General features: G+C 41.5%; 1 protein-coding gene across 2 annotated transcripts; it reads right to left on the minus strand.

The window, feature by feature from the left end:
- Positions 1 to 2,252: 2,252 nt before the first annotated feature.
- On the minus strand, positions 2,253 to 8,073 carry TRNT1 (tRNA nucleotidyl transferase 1). Of its 2 annotated transcripts, none has more exons than XM_082768561.1 (7): positions 7,802 to 8,073; positions 7,068 to 7,261; positions 6,329 to 6,485; positions 5,953 to 6,079; positions 5,047 to 5,240; positions 4,627 to 4,877; positions 2,253 to 3,991 (listed from the first exon to the last, which is right to left on the minus strand). In XM_082768561.1, exons 1-7 carry the CDS (start codon positions 7,947 to 7,949, stop codon positions 3,746 to 3,748), a joined length of 1,317 nt encoding a protein of 438 aa, XP_082624687.1. In that variant the 5' UTR covers positions 7,950 to 8,073; the 3' UTR covers positions 2,253 to 3,745. The 2 variants fall into 2 exon arrangements, with proteins under 2 accessions (XP_082624687.1, XP_082624688.1); XM_082768562.1 differs by having other exon boundaries at positions 6,329 to 6,467; positions 7,802 to 8,070.
- Between the last annotated feature and the right edge of the window lie 4,489 nt (positions 8,074 to 12,562).

The raw sequence follows: 12,562 nt of genomic DNA on the forward strand, positions 1-12,562 counted from the left end.
GGTTTGTGGGGGCGTGGGGACAGGGCTACAGGCCCTGCACACACCTGCAGAAAATGTTCTTTCAACAGGTGCAGGGAATCTGAAGCAAGGGCACAGGGAACACGTTACTTCAGGCTGGTGACCTGACACACTTGTGGGGTTCCTCAGGACTCCATTTTGGGGCCACGTCTCTTCAGTGTTTTTATAAATGATTTGCATGCAGGACTCAAAAGCATACAGAGTTTGTGGATGATAGGAAATTAGGAAGTGCTGTTGACGGTCAGGAGTGAGCCCTGGCAGCCAGGAGGGCCGGCCCTGCCCTGGGGTGCCTCAGGCCCAGCACTGCTGGCAGGCCGAGGGAAGGGACTGCCTTGAGTGCAGACACCATGTGCCGCACAGGCCGGGCCTCCACAGGAGAAGGCCTCCTCACAGCCTCTATACACATATACATCAGACATATATATAGCTATGTAGATGTATACACATAGATGTAGATGTATACACACAGGGGAGGCCAATGTGGCAGTGCCTGGGGGAGCTGCTCCAGACGCTGCCCTCTGGCGCAGCTGACATCCTCCCAAGGGTTTACTGAGCTGCCATGCCTCCCCCCAGGTGGTCGTGGGGCATTTGTGATTATTTTCTTCATGTCTTTCCTTCAGGCCTTGGGTTCATAGGCTCTGCAGGGAGAATCAGCCATGCCCTTTCCCCTAAAAATTCATTCAAGCCACTCTGGCCTTTCAATCATTTTTACAGATCATTACATCTTGAGAGAATGGTAAAAACGTTCATTAATCCTCAGAAACCATCTGTGAGGGAAGCCAGTTTGGATTATTTACCATTTTGCCCTTCACACAAGGTTTCCCCCCAGGGCAGTGATGAGCTTGGGCAGGGGAGGCACCTGTGGCTCCCTCAAACACAGGGGCTCTGGGCTGCAAGGATGTTTTTGGTCTGTGCACTCCTGTCCTGCTGCTCCAGACTCCAATTTGAATGAAAATTAGCTTCACACACAGGAAAAAGAGAGTTTATTTCATTATTCTTTGCAAACTGTTAAGACATGTCCCCCCAAGGACAAGAGGGCATATGGGAAATGTTAATCTTTTGCATTTTTTTTTGCAAGAAAAAAAAAAAAGAAAAAACACCAGCCAAACAAACTGAAATAGGTTGATTTACATCAATACTGGCAGCTGATTTTTAAAAGGGACATCACAGTGGGGAGTAGTGGACAGCTACCAACCAGCAAGTCCCCAGGTGTTTCTGATACCTCACTTTTAATTAAAACACATTGTGCACATTGTCTAACTAGTCAGGTAATCCTTTGGAAAAGGGTATTTTACTTGACCATATATGTTTAAATGCTTCATCTCTTATCACCGATGTGATATTTAAATATTTTGTACTCTATAAAAAATGTTTATTCAAACAGATCATTTTCCAGAACTCAACCTGTTACTGCTTGTTTAAAATATGCCATTGTTTTGATTGAATGCAGTTTCCTTTTTACTAGGATTTAATTTCTTTGAAATGTAATAAAACAGAGATGCTGGAAAGACCAAATGGAAAGAAGTATAACAAGACTTTTAAACGAGCTATTTGAGCACATGTGCTAACTACACTTAATTCAGAGCAGGAGTATTTAATTATGATGCTTTCAGAACAATCTGTGCTTTTTTTCAACTGGCACCAGAGATCATAAAGCTTTCAAGTTGCTGTCCTTAAACATCAGAAAAATCCTACCTCCAAGTGGGGTTTGACCCGGACAAGAATTGTGTGTAACATCAAGCGTACTCGCTAACATTTTAGCATCTCCACAGAAGTTGCCTTAAAGGATGTAGTTTTGTTAAGTGTTCTTTAAAAGAGAATAGACTACTAAAGCACTAAATTTTATTACTTGTCTCCCTCCCAAGATTTTAGTAGTTCAATAAATTGCACAAGCACGCTTCAATTTAATTACATAATTAAATCAAACACCATCGTGTTATCAGGTTTGCCTTATTAACAGAGAAAAACAGCACATTTTTCCCTCCCTTGCTGTCTCCCTGAAGTTCTTAAGTACCTTCAGAATAATTTAAAGTAACTGATTTCCTAGGGAAAAAAAAAGCAGCTGGTAACTTGTCTATATTAAAGCATAAAATGCTGGGGTTCGTGCCACTGCTCTGATGTTACTGCCATCTAGTGTTACAAAATGGTATCTGAGGAAAAGGAAACTATTATAGTAACCATGGTTTTGTAAGAAAATGTAAACGCGCTAATAAAATTTATATACACAAGAGATACTTTCATTTAGAACAATTTTTAATTTTTTTAAAGTACACCAAAAAAATCCAGGGATGTTATTACATGTTCATTATGACCAGCCATGAACAAATCAGTTTCAAAAATCTATCTTCCACAGCATTATTTCATGCCTACTGTTCAAACAGACTACGAACTACTCATCAAGTCCAGTATGAGTTGTTAGGTACTACATGAACACAACTCTCTCCTCTTTTGGGTTTCCTTCTCCCCTTACATCCCATCAACTTTAACTTAGAGTCAAAACCCCTTCTCATATTTTCCAAAATGCTATTGATATATTTATTAATGTTGAGGGGACAAAATATTTAAATTTCCTTTTGAACTGAATTCAGAGTGCATTTTTAATGTGGATCTGCTCAGACAGAAGATACGTATGGACAATTAACACAGAAGCAACACAGCTGTTGCACATACCCTGGGAAGATCCTGTAGTGATAGTAGCAGGGATGGTAAAGATTTCTTCCCCAAATAATTCTACTGATTTAAACAGAATGTCTGCAATGAGAGACGAGGTGAACGCCTCTGGGTGTAACTGCTGTGAGCTACTGAAAAAGATGCGTGGAGAATTACTGAATGCAAACCAGTAATTTATTGAGTGTCAGTAGTTTGAAGGCAACAGATACATGACTTAGGCAAGATTCACTTTGTTTAGGCACAGTAACATCGCCACCGTAATCCCACTTAAGTAACTGGAGAAGAAAAAGAAAGAGTCAACTACTGAACACAAGGAAAAAAACAAGTGGGAAAGCTGACTTCCCCTCACTTCTGCAATTTCCACTGACGATACACTTCAGTTATACGTTTGAGAACTGTAGGACCCTTCACCAGTTCTCTATGGATTTTACTCCTCATAATGAGAAGTTACTGAAAAACTACTGAAGAGAGAAAGAAGTTCATGAGACTGACTCAGTTAAGAATCCATACTTTCAGAATCAGTTTTAGCTTAAAAGGGTGACTTTTTTTTTTTTTCTTAAAGAAAACAGATTTGTTTTAGACGGTAAGGCTGTGACTGGGAACTGCTGAAGTGGGTATTTCAGTTTTATACATAGCTTTAATGACAAAAAGATTTATATCACACTTTGTCCCTCTCCTAAGCACAAAAACCCATGAAGAAGATGATTTTATCTACAGAAGTATCTTCTTTTTGAGATGTAGCAAAGTCACAATGAGAAAAGTCTTTGTGTCACCTCTACATTCCCCAAATCAAGATAAAGTAGTAAATATTTATCATTAAAATATAACAAAAAGAGGTAGTTTGTGGACTTTGCCAAATAAGATTTTACATCACTACAAAATTAAACCTCTGTTTGCAGAAAATACTTATTAATAAATGGGAGAACAGTGCTGTCTGTGAAGATCTTAAATACACAGAATACCATATTGGTTGCTAGTATGTTGACAAAATAATTACTGGTATCTCAATTCTACTTGGAACAGGGCACAAACAGTTCTCTATTATTATTCAATTTTGCTATTTCTTCAGGCAACTTAACAGTTCTTCTTTATCCATGTGGTATCCACTCTTCTTCCACTCTTCCCGTAACTGCTGTAATGCTGTTCCGATTTCTTTCCCAGAAGACACACCCATTTTTCTTAAATCGTGGCCGCTAACTGGAAAAGAAGGAACAGTCCATTCCTGCAATTCTTTTAAAAGATGTTCTTCTCCTTGGTACTTCAGAAGCTCCATTATCTTGGAATTTGTATTAGCTTCCCTAGACTAAAGAAAGAAAAAAAGAGGATTCAGTATGAAACATTACAGACAGCTCAAACTATGCTCTACATCACATCACTCCTCTGACATATTATGAGGCACAACAAGTTGGAACTATGTAAGTGAGGATCTTCTGTCTCACAAGTTTTAAAACTCAGTCTGAGCTTGGAGGCTCTGGGAGATCCTTGGAGGCTTCCTGAATTCCAGGTAAGAGCTTTAACCATTATCTTCAACCTACAACTGGAGAGGGATTACTACCTTTCCTGTGGGAGGCAGGCCTCACTGTGGAGACTGACATCTCTCACCTTAGGCCTCAGGTACTGCAACAGATGTGCAGAACTTCACTTCTCTACTGAATAATATCACAAGTTGCCGACTTAACAGTACTTTTCATGAAAAATAAATACCAATGTCCCAGGAACTACACCAGCTCTCAAAGCACAATTCAACTATTGCTTTTTTTCAAAATAATTTCTTTAAAATGAATTTAGAACCTCAGTCTTCTGGATGAGAAAGGGAAAAAAAAAGAACCCTTCACAGCCCTCTCCTTCCTCTAGGCACTGCCATCTTTGCTGCTCTGTAGAACAGGCAACTCAAATTTACTGTGAAGAACGAAGTACACCAATGTGAAATACACTTACATCCATGATGAAATCTTGATACGGTCTAAGAGGTTCTGGACCCACTGCTTTGGTTAACTCCTGCCGGTGTTTCACTAAAAAGAGGCCAAGGTTCTTCTCTTCTTTTGAGATTTTCAGCCTCAAATCAAGGTTTGTGACATCATCCTTCACCTTGAACAATGATGTCAGAACAGTCATAGGTTTTGGACACAGATTTTGAATATTTTTAGTGACTCTGTCAAGTTCCTCTAAACTTCCATTAAGTGGTAGTCCTAAAGGGATACAGACAAGAAAGAGTGTTAATAAAAAAGGAAAAAAAAACAGCAAAAAAAAGACTAATTTATTTCTGGGTAAAAGCAAACAAGTTTTATCTGTTTGCTATTCTGCAGTTCCTTTGGATTTCCTACTCCTCTATCATTTACAACCTGTGTTCAACTTTACCTATATATTGGGCAACATCCAGCTCGTACAGAAGTCGAACCAAATGGTTTACATGGTTTCCAAGAAGAATTTTTTTCAGTTCCACCCAAATCCTTTCTCCTGATATTCCAGCCAAACCTTTGGCATTTTCTTTAATTGCTTCCAGTGTAGTAGGTTCATGATCATCAGGTTTTTCTGCTATTCTTCCATAAAACCTGCCCAAATAAATTTTTTGTATGTTACAACTGAGAACAAATATTCTACTTGTTACTGCTATTCAGAGAATTAATATCACAACAATATAAAGTATTGTACTTTAATATACTAGAGGACACTTTAAAAAAATATGACAACCAACTCTTTTTAACATTTCTGCTCTGCTATCTTTTTACAATATTTTTCTACTACAAACGTTAAAGCTCTTCACTGCATGTCATTGTACCAAGCAGTACTAAGAGAAAACTGAAGAGAGACTACATGACTCGAAGAAGTTCACTGTCAAAGAAAAAGGTGCAACATAAGTTTGCATTGTCCAAAGCAAATAAACTCAGTCCTGATCAGACCAACCCTCATCCCCCTTCTTCCGCTTGCGGAAAGGTTCAAGGCAAGTAATTTTAGTCCTGTTGATTACACGTAGAAAATTGAACTGCATTCAATCAATAAGCTTATTGTTTCCTTTTAAATTACGTTTATTATATTTCAAACAGAATTGTTGAAAAGCCTTATTTTGACGAACAAAGGGTATTCTTCACATGAATGGAGAAAACAGAAGCCAAAACATGTAATTGGTTCTTTCATCATTTTTTAAGGAAAATAGTATCATTTCAGTTTTGATTCTGAACTTTCTCTGTGAACCTACTTTTCTACAACCAGTCATCAGAAGTACTTTAGTTCACTTCCTTATCTAGAAAAGGCAAAACCAAGTACCTGAAATATCTTAGGATTCGTAGATAATCTTCTTGTATTCTTGCACTTGCCTTTCCTACAAATCTAATTTTCTTGTTTTTTAAGTCTTCATATCCATTAAAAAAATCATACAGCATCCCATCCAAACCTAGAAGATGAAAAAAAAGTAAGAGTAGAAATTTACAAACATTGCTGCCATAATTAAACACTCTCATTTGAAAATGCAGAAGATAAGTTGTATTATTAGAGTGGGTTGTCATGTTATCTTTCATATTTGTACAGACTTTTTGGCTGACAGCAATATAACTGAACAAAATGGAAACAGACTGAGAGAATTTACTGGCCTAATTTCAAAAGCAGTGATATATCTAGATATTTGCCTTTGAAATAATTTTACCTAAAAACATGGAATTGACAGTCAGATCCCTCCTTTCAGCATCCTTTTCCCAGTCGGTGGTGAATTCCACCTCTGCGTGTCGTCCATCGGTGACAACATCTATTCTAAGAGTAGTAATTTCAAAATTCTGTTCATGGAGCTGAAAATCCCACAGATACTGTTATTTCAACACAATCATGAATATAAATGTAACAAACACACATTTTTAAGCCCCATGTTGGTTTGCACGTGTCTGGCTTGAATACTAACTGTACACAAACACATATCATGTTTCCACACAGAGCAGACAATCAAAAAATATGAACACTTGAAAATAATCCTTGCATTATTCATTTTCTAGACAGTCTGCAGAAATCTAGACAGTCTGAAGAAGATGGAGTAAGAAGCAGAGGTACGAGCAGGGCAGAGAAAGCAAGACTTGGGAGGTCAGGAGCAGGAACAGAAAACCCTACAATCAACTTCCCTCCTCTGCATGAACAGGGCAGCTTTTCTAGCAATGACGCAGCAGCATCAATGGGTTATGCAGAGGTAAAATGCATTAAAATGTTGCAATTCACTGAACTGTACAAAGAGAAAGTAATCAAAAAACACTACACACTTCAAAGTGGGCTATCACTTAAACTCTTAGTGTGACACTTCGACACAGCATGAGCATGCTACCAGTTTACTATTGGATGTGCTGCATATTAACTGATACATGAAGCAGTTAGAGAAGATCCAAGTCAAACCATAAACCAACCCTGGCAGTAATGGTTCCATGTTTTTCTCCTTTGTTATTGATCAGACGAACACCAGCGGACGTGAACATTTCCTTCATCTCTGCTGGTGTAGCTGTAGTGGCAAAATCTACATCTTGTGGTGTCATTCCGCTCAGCAAATCCCTCACAGCACCTCCTGCTATCCTCAGCTCATAGTTCTTCTTCTCGAACAGCTCTGGGAAGGAAAGGAAAGCCGTAAGGCACAATCCAAGATAAAAAAACACAGCACATGGGCAGCCATAACCAGCCTGCCACAGACTTAGTTCACAGAGGTGGGGATAAATACCTGAATATGCATTACCAAGTGTGTACATACCTGTTTTTTTTTTTCAAAATGCACAAATTAGGTACACAGCTGAGCACCCACGTGTGTTTTTCCGGTCACTCTGATACACCTTTCTGGTGCATTTCCACCACGCTGCACATCAGCGGGCTGCACCACGATGCTGGGGGGCTCAGCAACCCGCAGGGGGAAGGACCTCGGTGCTGCCGGCCCCCCGAAACCTGCACCCCGGCCCCCCAAACCTGCACCCCGGACCCCCCAAACCTGCACCCCGGCCCCCCAAACCTGCACCCCGTGCCCCCCCCGGTGCCTCTCGGCAGGGCCGCGCGGGCCCGCACAGCTCCTACCGGGGCCCTCAGCAGCTCCGTGCCGCATCCAGCCCATCCCATCCCAGCCCGCAGCCCCCAGCCCGACCCCGCGTTGCTCCCCCACCTGCCACACTGCGGAGCCCCGGCGTGAAGAGCGCCTGGAACTGCGGCGTCTGCAGCCTCATGGCGCCCGCCTCGCCCCGCCGCCACCGCCGCGGCGGGAGCAGCCGCAGCCGGGCCCTGCAGGGCAGAAGGAGCCGCTCAGCCCACATCGGCCACGGCCGCCCTCCCCTCGCTCCCCCGCAGCCTCCGCGGCCCTCACCCCCCGGCCCGGCGGCGCTAGGCCCGGCGGCTGCGAGCGGCCTGGCCCCGCCGGGAGCTCAGCGCCGCCGCCCGGCCCCGCCGGGTACCGAGGGCAGGGAGCGGCCCCAAGCCCGGCCCCACCGCGGTGGCCGAGGCCCCGTTACCGCCTGCTGCTGCTGCCGGGGTTCCTCAGTGCCGGCCCGCGAGCCCCCGCGGGATGGTGGCGGTGGAAAGAAGCCCACACGAGTCCTTGCAAAGCACTGAATTCACGCCTTAGGTCGGGCCCCGTGTAAGCAGCACTTCCTAAGGTGCTGCCTCGCTTGTTCTGTAATAAAATAATTAGTAGCTTCTGAGACAAGCACAGCCACGCTACGTTTGAGACGTGCTGCCTCCTACAGGCAGAGCAGATGGAGCCTGTGCTTTGTGGCTCCCTGCTTTCCTCTGAAATAACAGCATTGGTGAAGTATCTTGGACAGAGCTGGTCCGAGCTGGCACGGGGAGCACGGGTTGCATGAGTCGCAGGATGGGAAGGGCTTGGCACACTTTACTCCCGTGGCATAATGTTGTGAAGCCTTCAGAGGCCCACCGACACACCTCGTCCATCAGCTGCGGTCATCTGGAGGGGATACCAGTGCTCGTTCATCCCGTGTTTGGGGGTGCAGTGAAGAACGTGCTTCCACTGAGCAACGGGGCAGCGATGTTCAGGCCGCTGGCAGATTGCTGCTCTCCTGGGGACAGCAGAGCCGGTCATGCCGACCTCATAGCTATGGCTATGAATGTATGGGAATGCTGGTGAACGTTTGTCCTGCCAAGAAATAAAGCATGAAAAAAGGGAATAACAAAAGAAACACTACAAAACAGATTTACCGTGGCTTCGTTTCAGCTTAGAGAAGGGTTACAAATGGGACAAAAGTAAACATTATTTTGATAACGATGCAGCCACAACTAAAGAAATGGGTTCATTGCTCACACAGGGTTTATAGCCAGTGCACCACTTGTGAGATCACTTCAGCAATCACCAAAGTAGCGTTAAGCTTGGTGGTTGCTGAACTATTTCCAGTAACAACTCCTGGATTGATTTACATTTTCTTTAATGTGTAGAAATATATGGACAAGATGAGAGTCGTGGGGATTTGGCACAGCTCTGGGTATCTGTCGTTCCCTCTTCACCAGTGCCATTTCGCTGCTTGGCCGAGTGCACCTCCCCAGGGCAGGGCAGAGCAGCAGCTCTCCTGGCTCCTCTCGGCCCTACTCGTGCCCAAAAGATTTGGAGCCTGAGAGATTTGAGTGGAGCCTGGAGGAGCTCCCTCAAATACTAGTTAAATTGGGAGCTTGGTTCACTTTGAAGTTTCAAGCCTGAATAAATCTCTGTGTAGGCAAAGATTGCTACAGGTTTGTACCTGAAAGGAGACGTTACGCAGATCTGTCCAGCCTTTCAAGTACCTAACAGATCAGCACCTCACTGTAGAAATCAGAATGCTTGTGAGCATGAAAGGTTTTTTTTGGGGAATGACCTATTCCAAAAAACATCTCAGGTTTACAATAACATAAGCCCATGTAAGAAGGTAAAAACATAACCTTTTTTACCTTTTCTTTGTGACTATTTCTTTTGTTAAATATCCTGCCTCACCTTTAGAAATGATCTTTCTGCTGAAACATTGTGCTGTAGATGTTAGAGCTCTCTACACAGAAATTAGCTGTTTACTCAGGGAGATACAGATGTAGAAAACAGGGTGCCTAACTTAAACTCTGTGCCTCATGGTAGGATTCTGACTTTCATTCCCAGTTGATGTTTGTCTAAAGATGTCCAGTGATACAGTTTCTTTCCTATTCCTTTGTCTCCCTCACCTCAGCAATTAAAACGTTCTCTAATATCTAACCTGAATTTTACCTGTCATCATCTTGTGCTTCTAGTTCCAGCCCAATGGACTTAGAAAATGTGTGAAAGCCTTAATATGAGCTCTAAGATCGCACTTCGCATATGCCTTCCCTTCACTTGGTTTGAGGAGTTTCCATGCTGACAGTTCTTAGGCTTTTCCTTCACTGTGTGCTAACCTCTCATCGTTTGCTCCATGTCTTTCTTAAGTGCAATATGTGAACTGGACACAGCGCATGTGAGCGGAGGCTTTATCAGCGCTGTGCAGGGTGGAAAGATTACTTCCTTGTGTCTTGCAGAGGATGCTGCCCCGGGGTACCTTTCTCACAAGTGCATGACATTGTTTACTCCTGTGCAGTTTATGGTCCACCAGGACCCCAGGTCTTTTTTGGCAGAACAGATACCTAACCAGTTAGTGATAGACTATTAATAACTTGTAATTTGCAGTTTGTAGTGCCTAAATGTAGCTAAGAGCTTGTCCATACAGAATTGTGCCCGATTTTCACTGACTTGTCAAGAACTTGAATAATTCTTATCCTATCTGCCAAAGCACTCTCCTCTCCCAGCTTGCCACCTTCACACTTAGTTTATTTGCAGGCCAGGTTTCTAATGAAAATAAGTCATTAACCTTCTCACCTTTCCTATAAGTTGGTTACGAATAGCTGCACTTTCTTTAGGGTTTTTTCTAGACCCCATGGATGGTTTCCACTGCTTGTCCTGGTTATAAGCCTGTTATCCAAACCCATGGATCACAGCTCTCTGCACGTGTTTAGAAAGCTGGTCTTGCTCTGATATTGGTAACTTCTCAAAATACCACTGGTTTCCACATAGCAGGATCATTGATCATGATGCACAGTCTTCTGACAACATCAGGATTTGATTTTCTAGGGAGGAGAACAACTTGGGATATTGGCACTGGTCAGTAGGTAGCTGTCTGTAGGTTATTTCTTTGCAGTCCCGTGTTTAAACATTGCTTAACTCTTGCAAAGTTATTGGAGAATTATCAGACTATGGTATATAACCGTCAATAAATAAAGTAAGACTGTGTGCTAGAATAGAGCCTTCCACCCTGTGGTTAAATCTGTAGTTCCCTTTTTCAATGCATGCTTGTCTAACTTATCATCTGCTATCATTTCTGAAGTACCTATCACATTTGTACTTAAAAGACAGCAGTTATAAAAGAAACCCACAGGGAGATGACCCAGAGGACGTTTGAACAAACAGAGCAGGCTCTTCACGGAACTTTTGAGACTCCACAGGTAACCTTCTGGGATATGTGTTGTAGATTGTTGTTTTTTTTTTGCCTTGTTGTGCTTTGTTTGAAGACTGAAAAGGTCCCACTTTGAAAAGCCATTTTTTCATTATAGTGGGAAATCCATCTGGAATCTGCTTCTGACCAGTTGCCTCTGAGATGGTGGAACATAGGTCAGCTAAAAGAAAATCATTACCTTTTAGAGGCTATTTTCTATGGTTTAGATTTATACTGCACTTTAAGAAGGAATAAATTCCCCTTCATGAAGGGAACGTATCTTTTACCTTCTGCTTATGACTTTTTACTGTATATAACCAAAACATAATATAATCAAGGCTTTTATTCATCCTGGGAAGTTATTATATCAATTTGTGTGAGGAGCATAATCCTGTTGTACATTTCTTGTTAACTTCTCTACTTAAATTACTTATTTAGATTTTATTTTCAGTAATTTATCACATGAAACACCCAGGTTATCACATTTTGTGGGATGTTCATTTACTCAGCTCACACAGCTATGGAAATACCTCTTCCAAAAGCTAAATTTCAATGTTAGGCTGATAGCAAGAAAAAGAAAAGTAACATTTTTGAAAATAAGGTAGAGAAAAATAAAATGACAAGAAAAACAAGAATAATTATTAAAATCCAGTCTACATTATAGTAATATTTTATACCAAATTACAAATTAGCAACTGTTTGCCAGGAAATGTTAGATCTCTGCCTAATAATCATATGCTTTTAGACAGCTAAAGTACTTCTGAATCAAAAGTTGATCTTTAGGGTCTTTTCAAAAGTACAAGGAAAAGAATGTGCCTAAGAAGAATCAGAATACTTACTTTTTGAGGGCAAAGTAAAAAATGTTTAGGCAACTGAAGCCAATATAAGCAAAGGAAGGAGAGTGTCAGGTTTTTAATTGTGCTGAATGTCAGAGCCATCCTGAAACCAATGTACTGAGATTACTCAAGTTAGTAGATGTGAATCCTAAGCAGTTGTAAAACATGAAGCTTTTTAAAGACTTTTTTTTTTTTTTTTTTTTTTTTTAAATAATGTACTGAAGTGATTGCTTTAAAAAAAAAAATAAAAAAAAAAAATAAAAAAGCAAGTACGTCCAAAAGTTACAATCCAAAAAGAACAGACTTTTTATGAATGGTAGTGTGATCAAGTCTTAGTGGCGTTGTGTAAGCATAAATGTATGGTGTCTATAATAATTACTTGGTTGCGATTCACATACATTTTGGAATAACCAAAATGTCTTTCAATAACCCAGCTTACATAAAAGCAAACCCTGACTCTCCAGGAATAATCCGTTAGAAAACTCCAGAGGTTCAATTAGCCTCATGCACATTTTGGCTAGCAGAATACTAGATACATACGGAATACGAATATAGATAATGAGTGGACTTGGACATTAAGAAACACACTGTATTGTGGATTATGCATCATTTTAATGAACT

Source organism: Aythya marila (assembly GCF_965140915.1).
Source record: "Aythya marila genome assembly, chromosome: 10".
NCBI lineage: Eukaryota > Metazoa > Chordata > Aves > Anseriformes > Anatidae > Aythya > Aythya marila.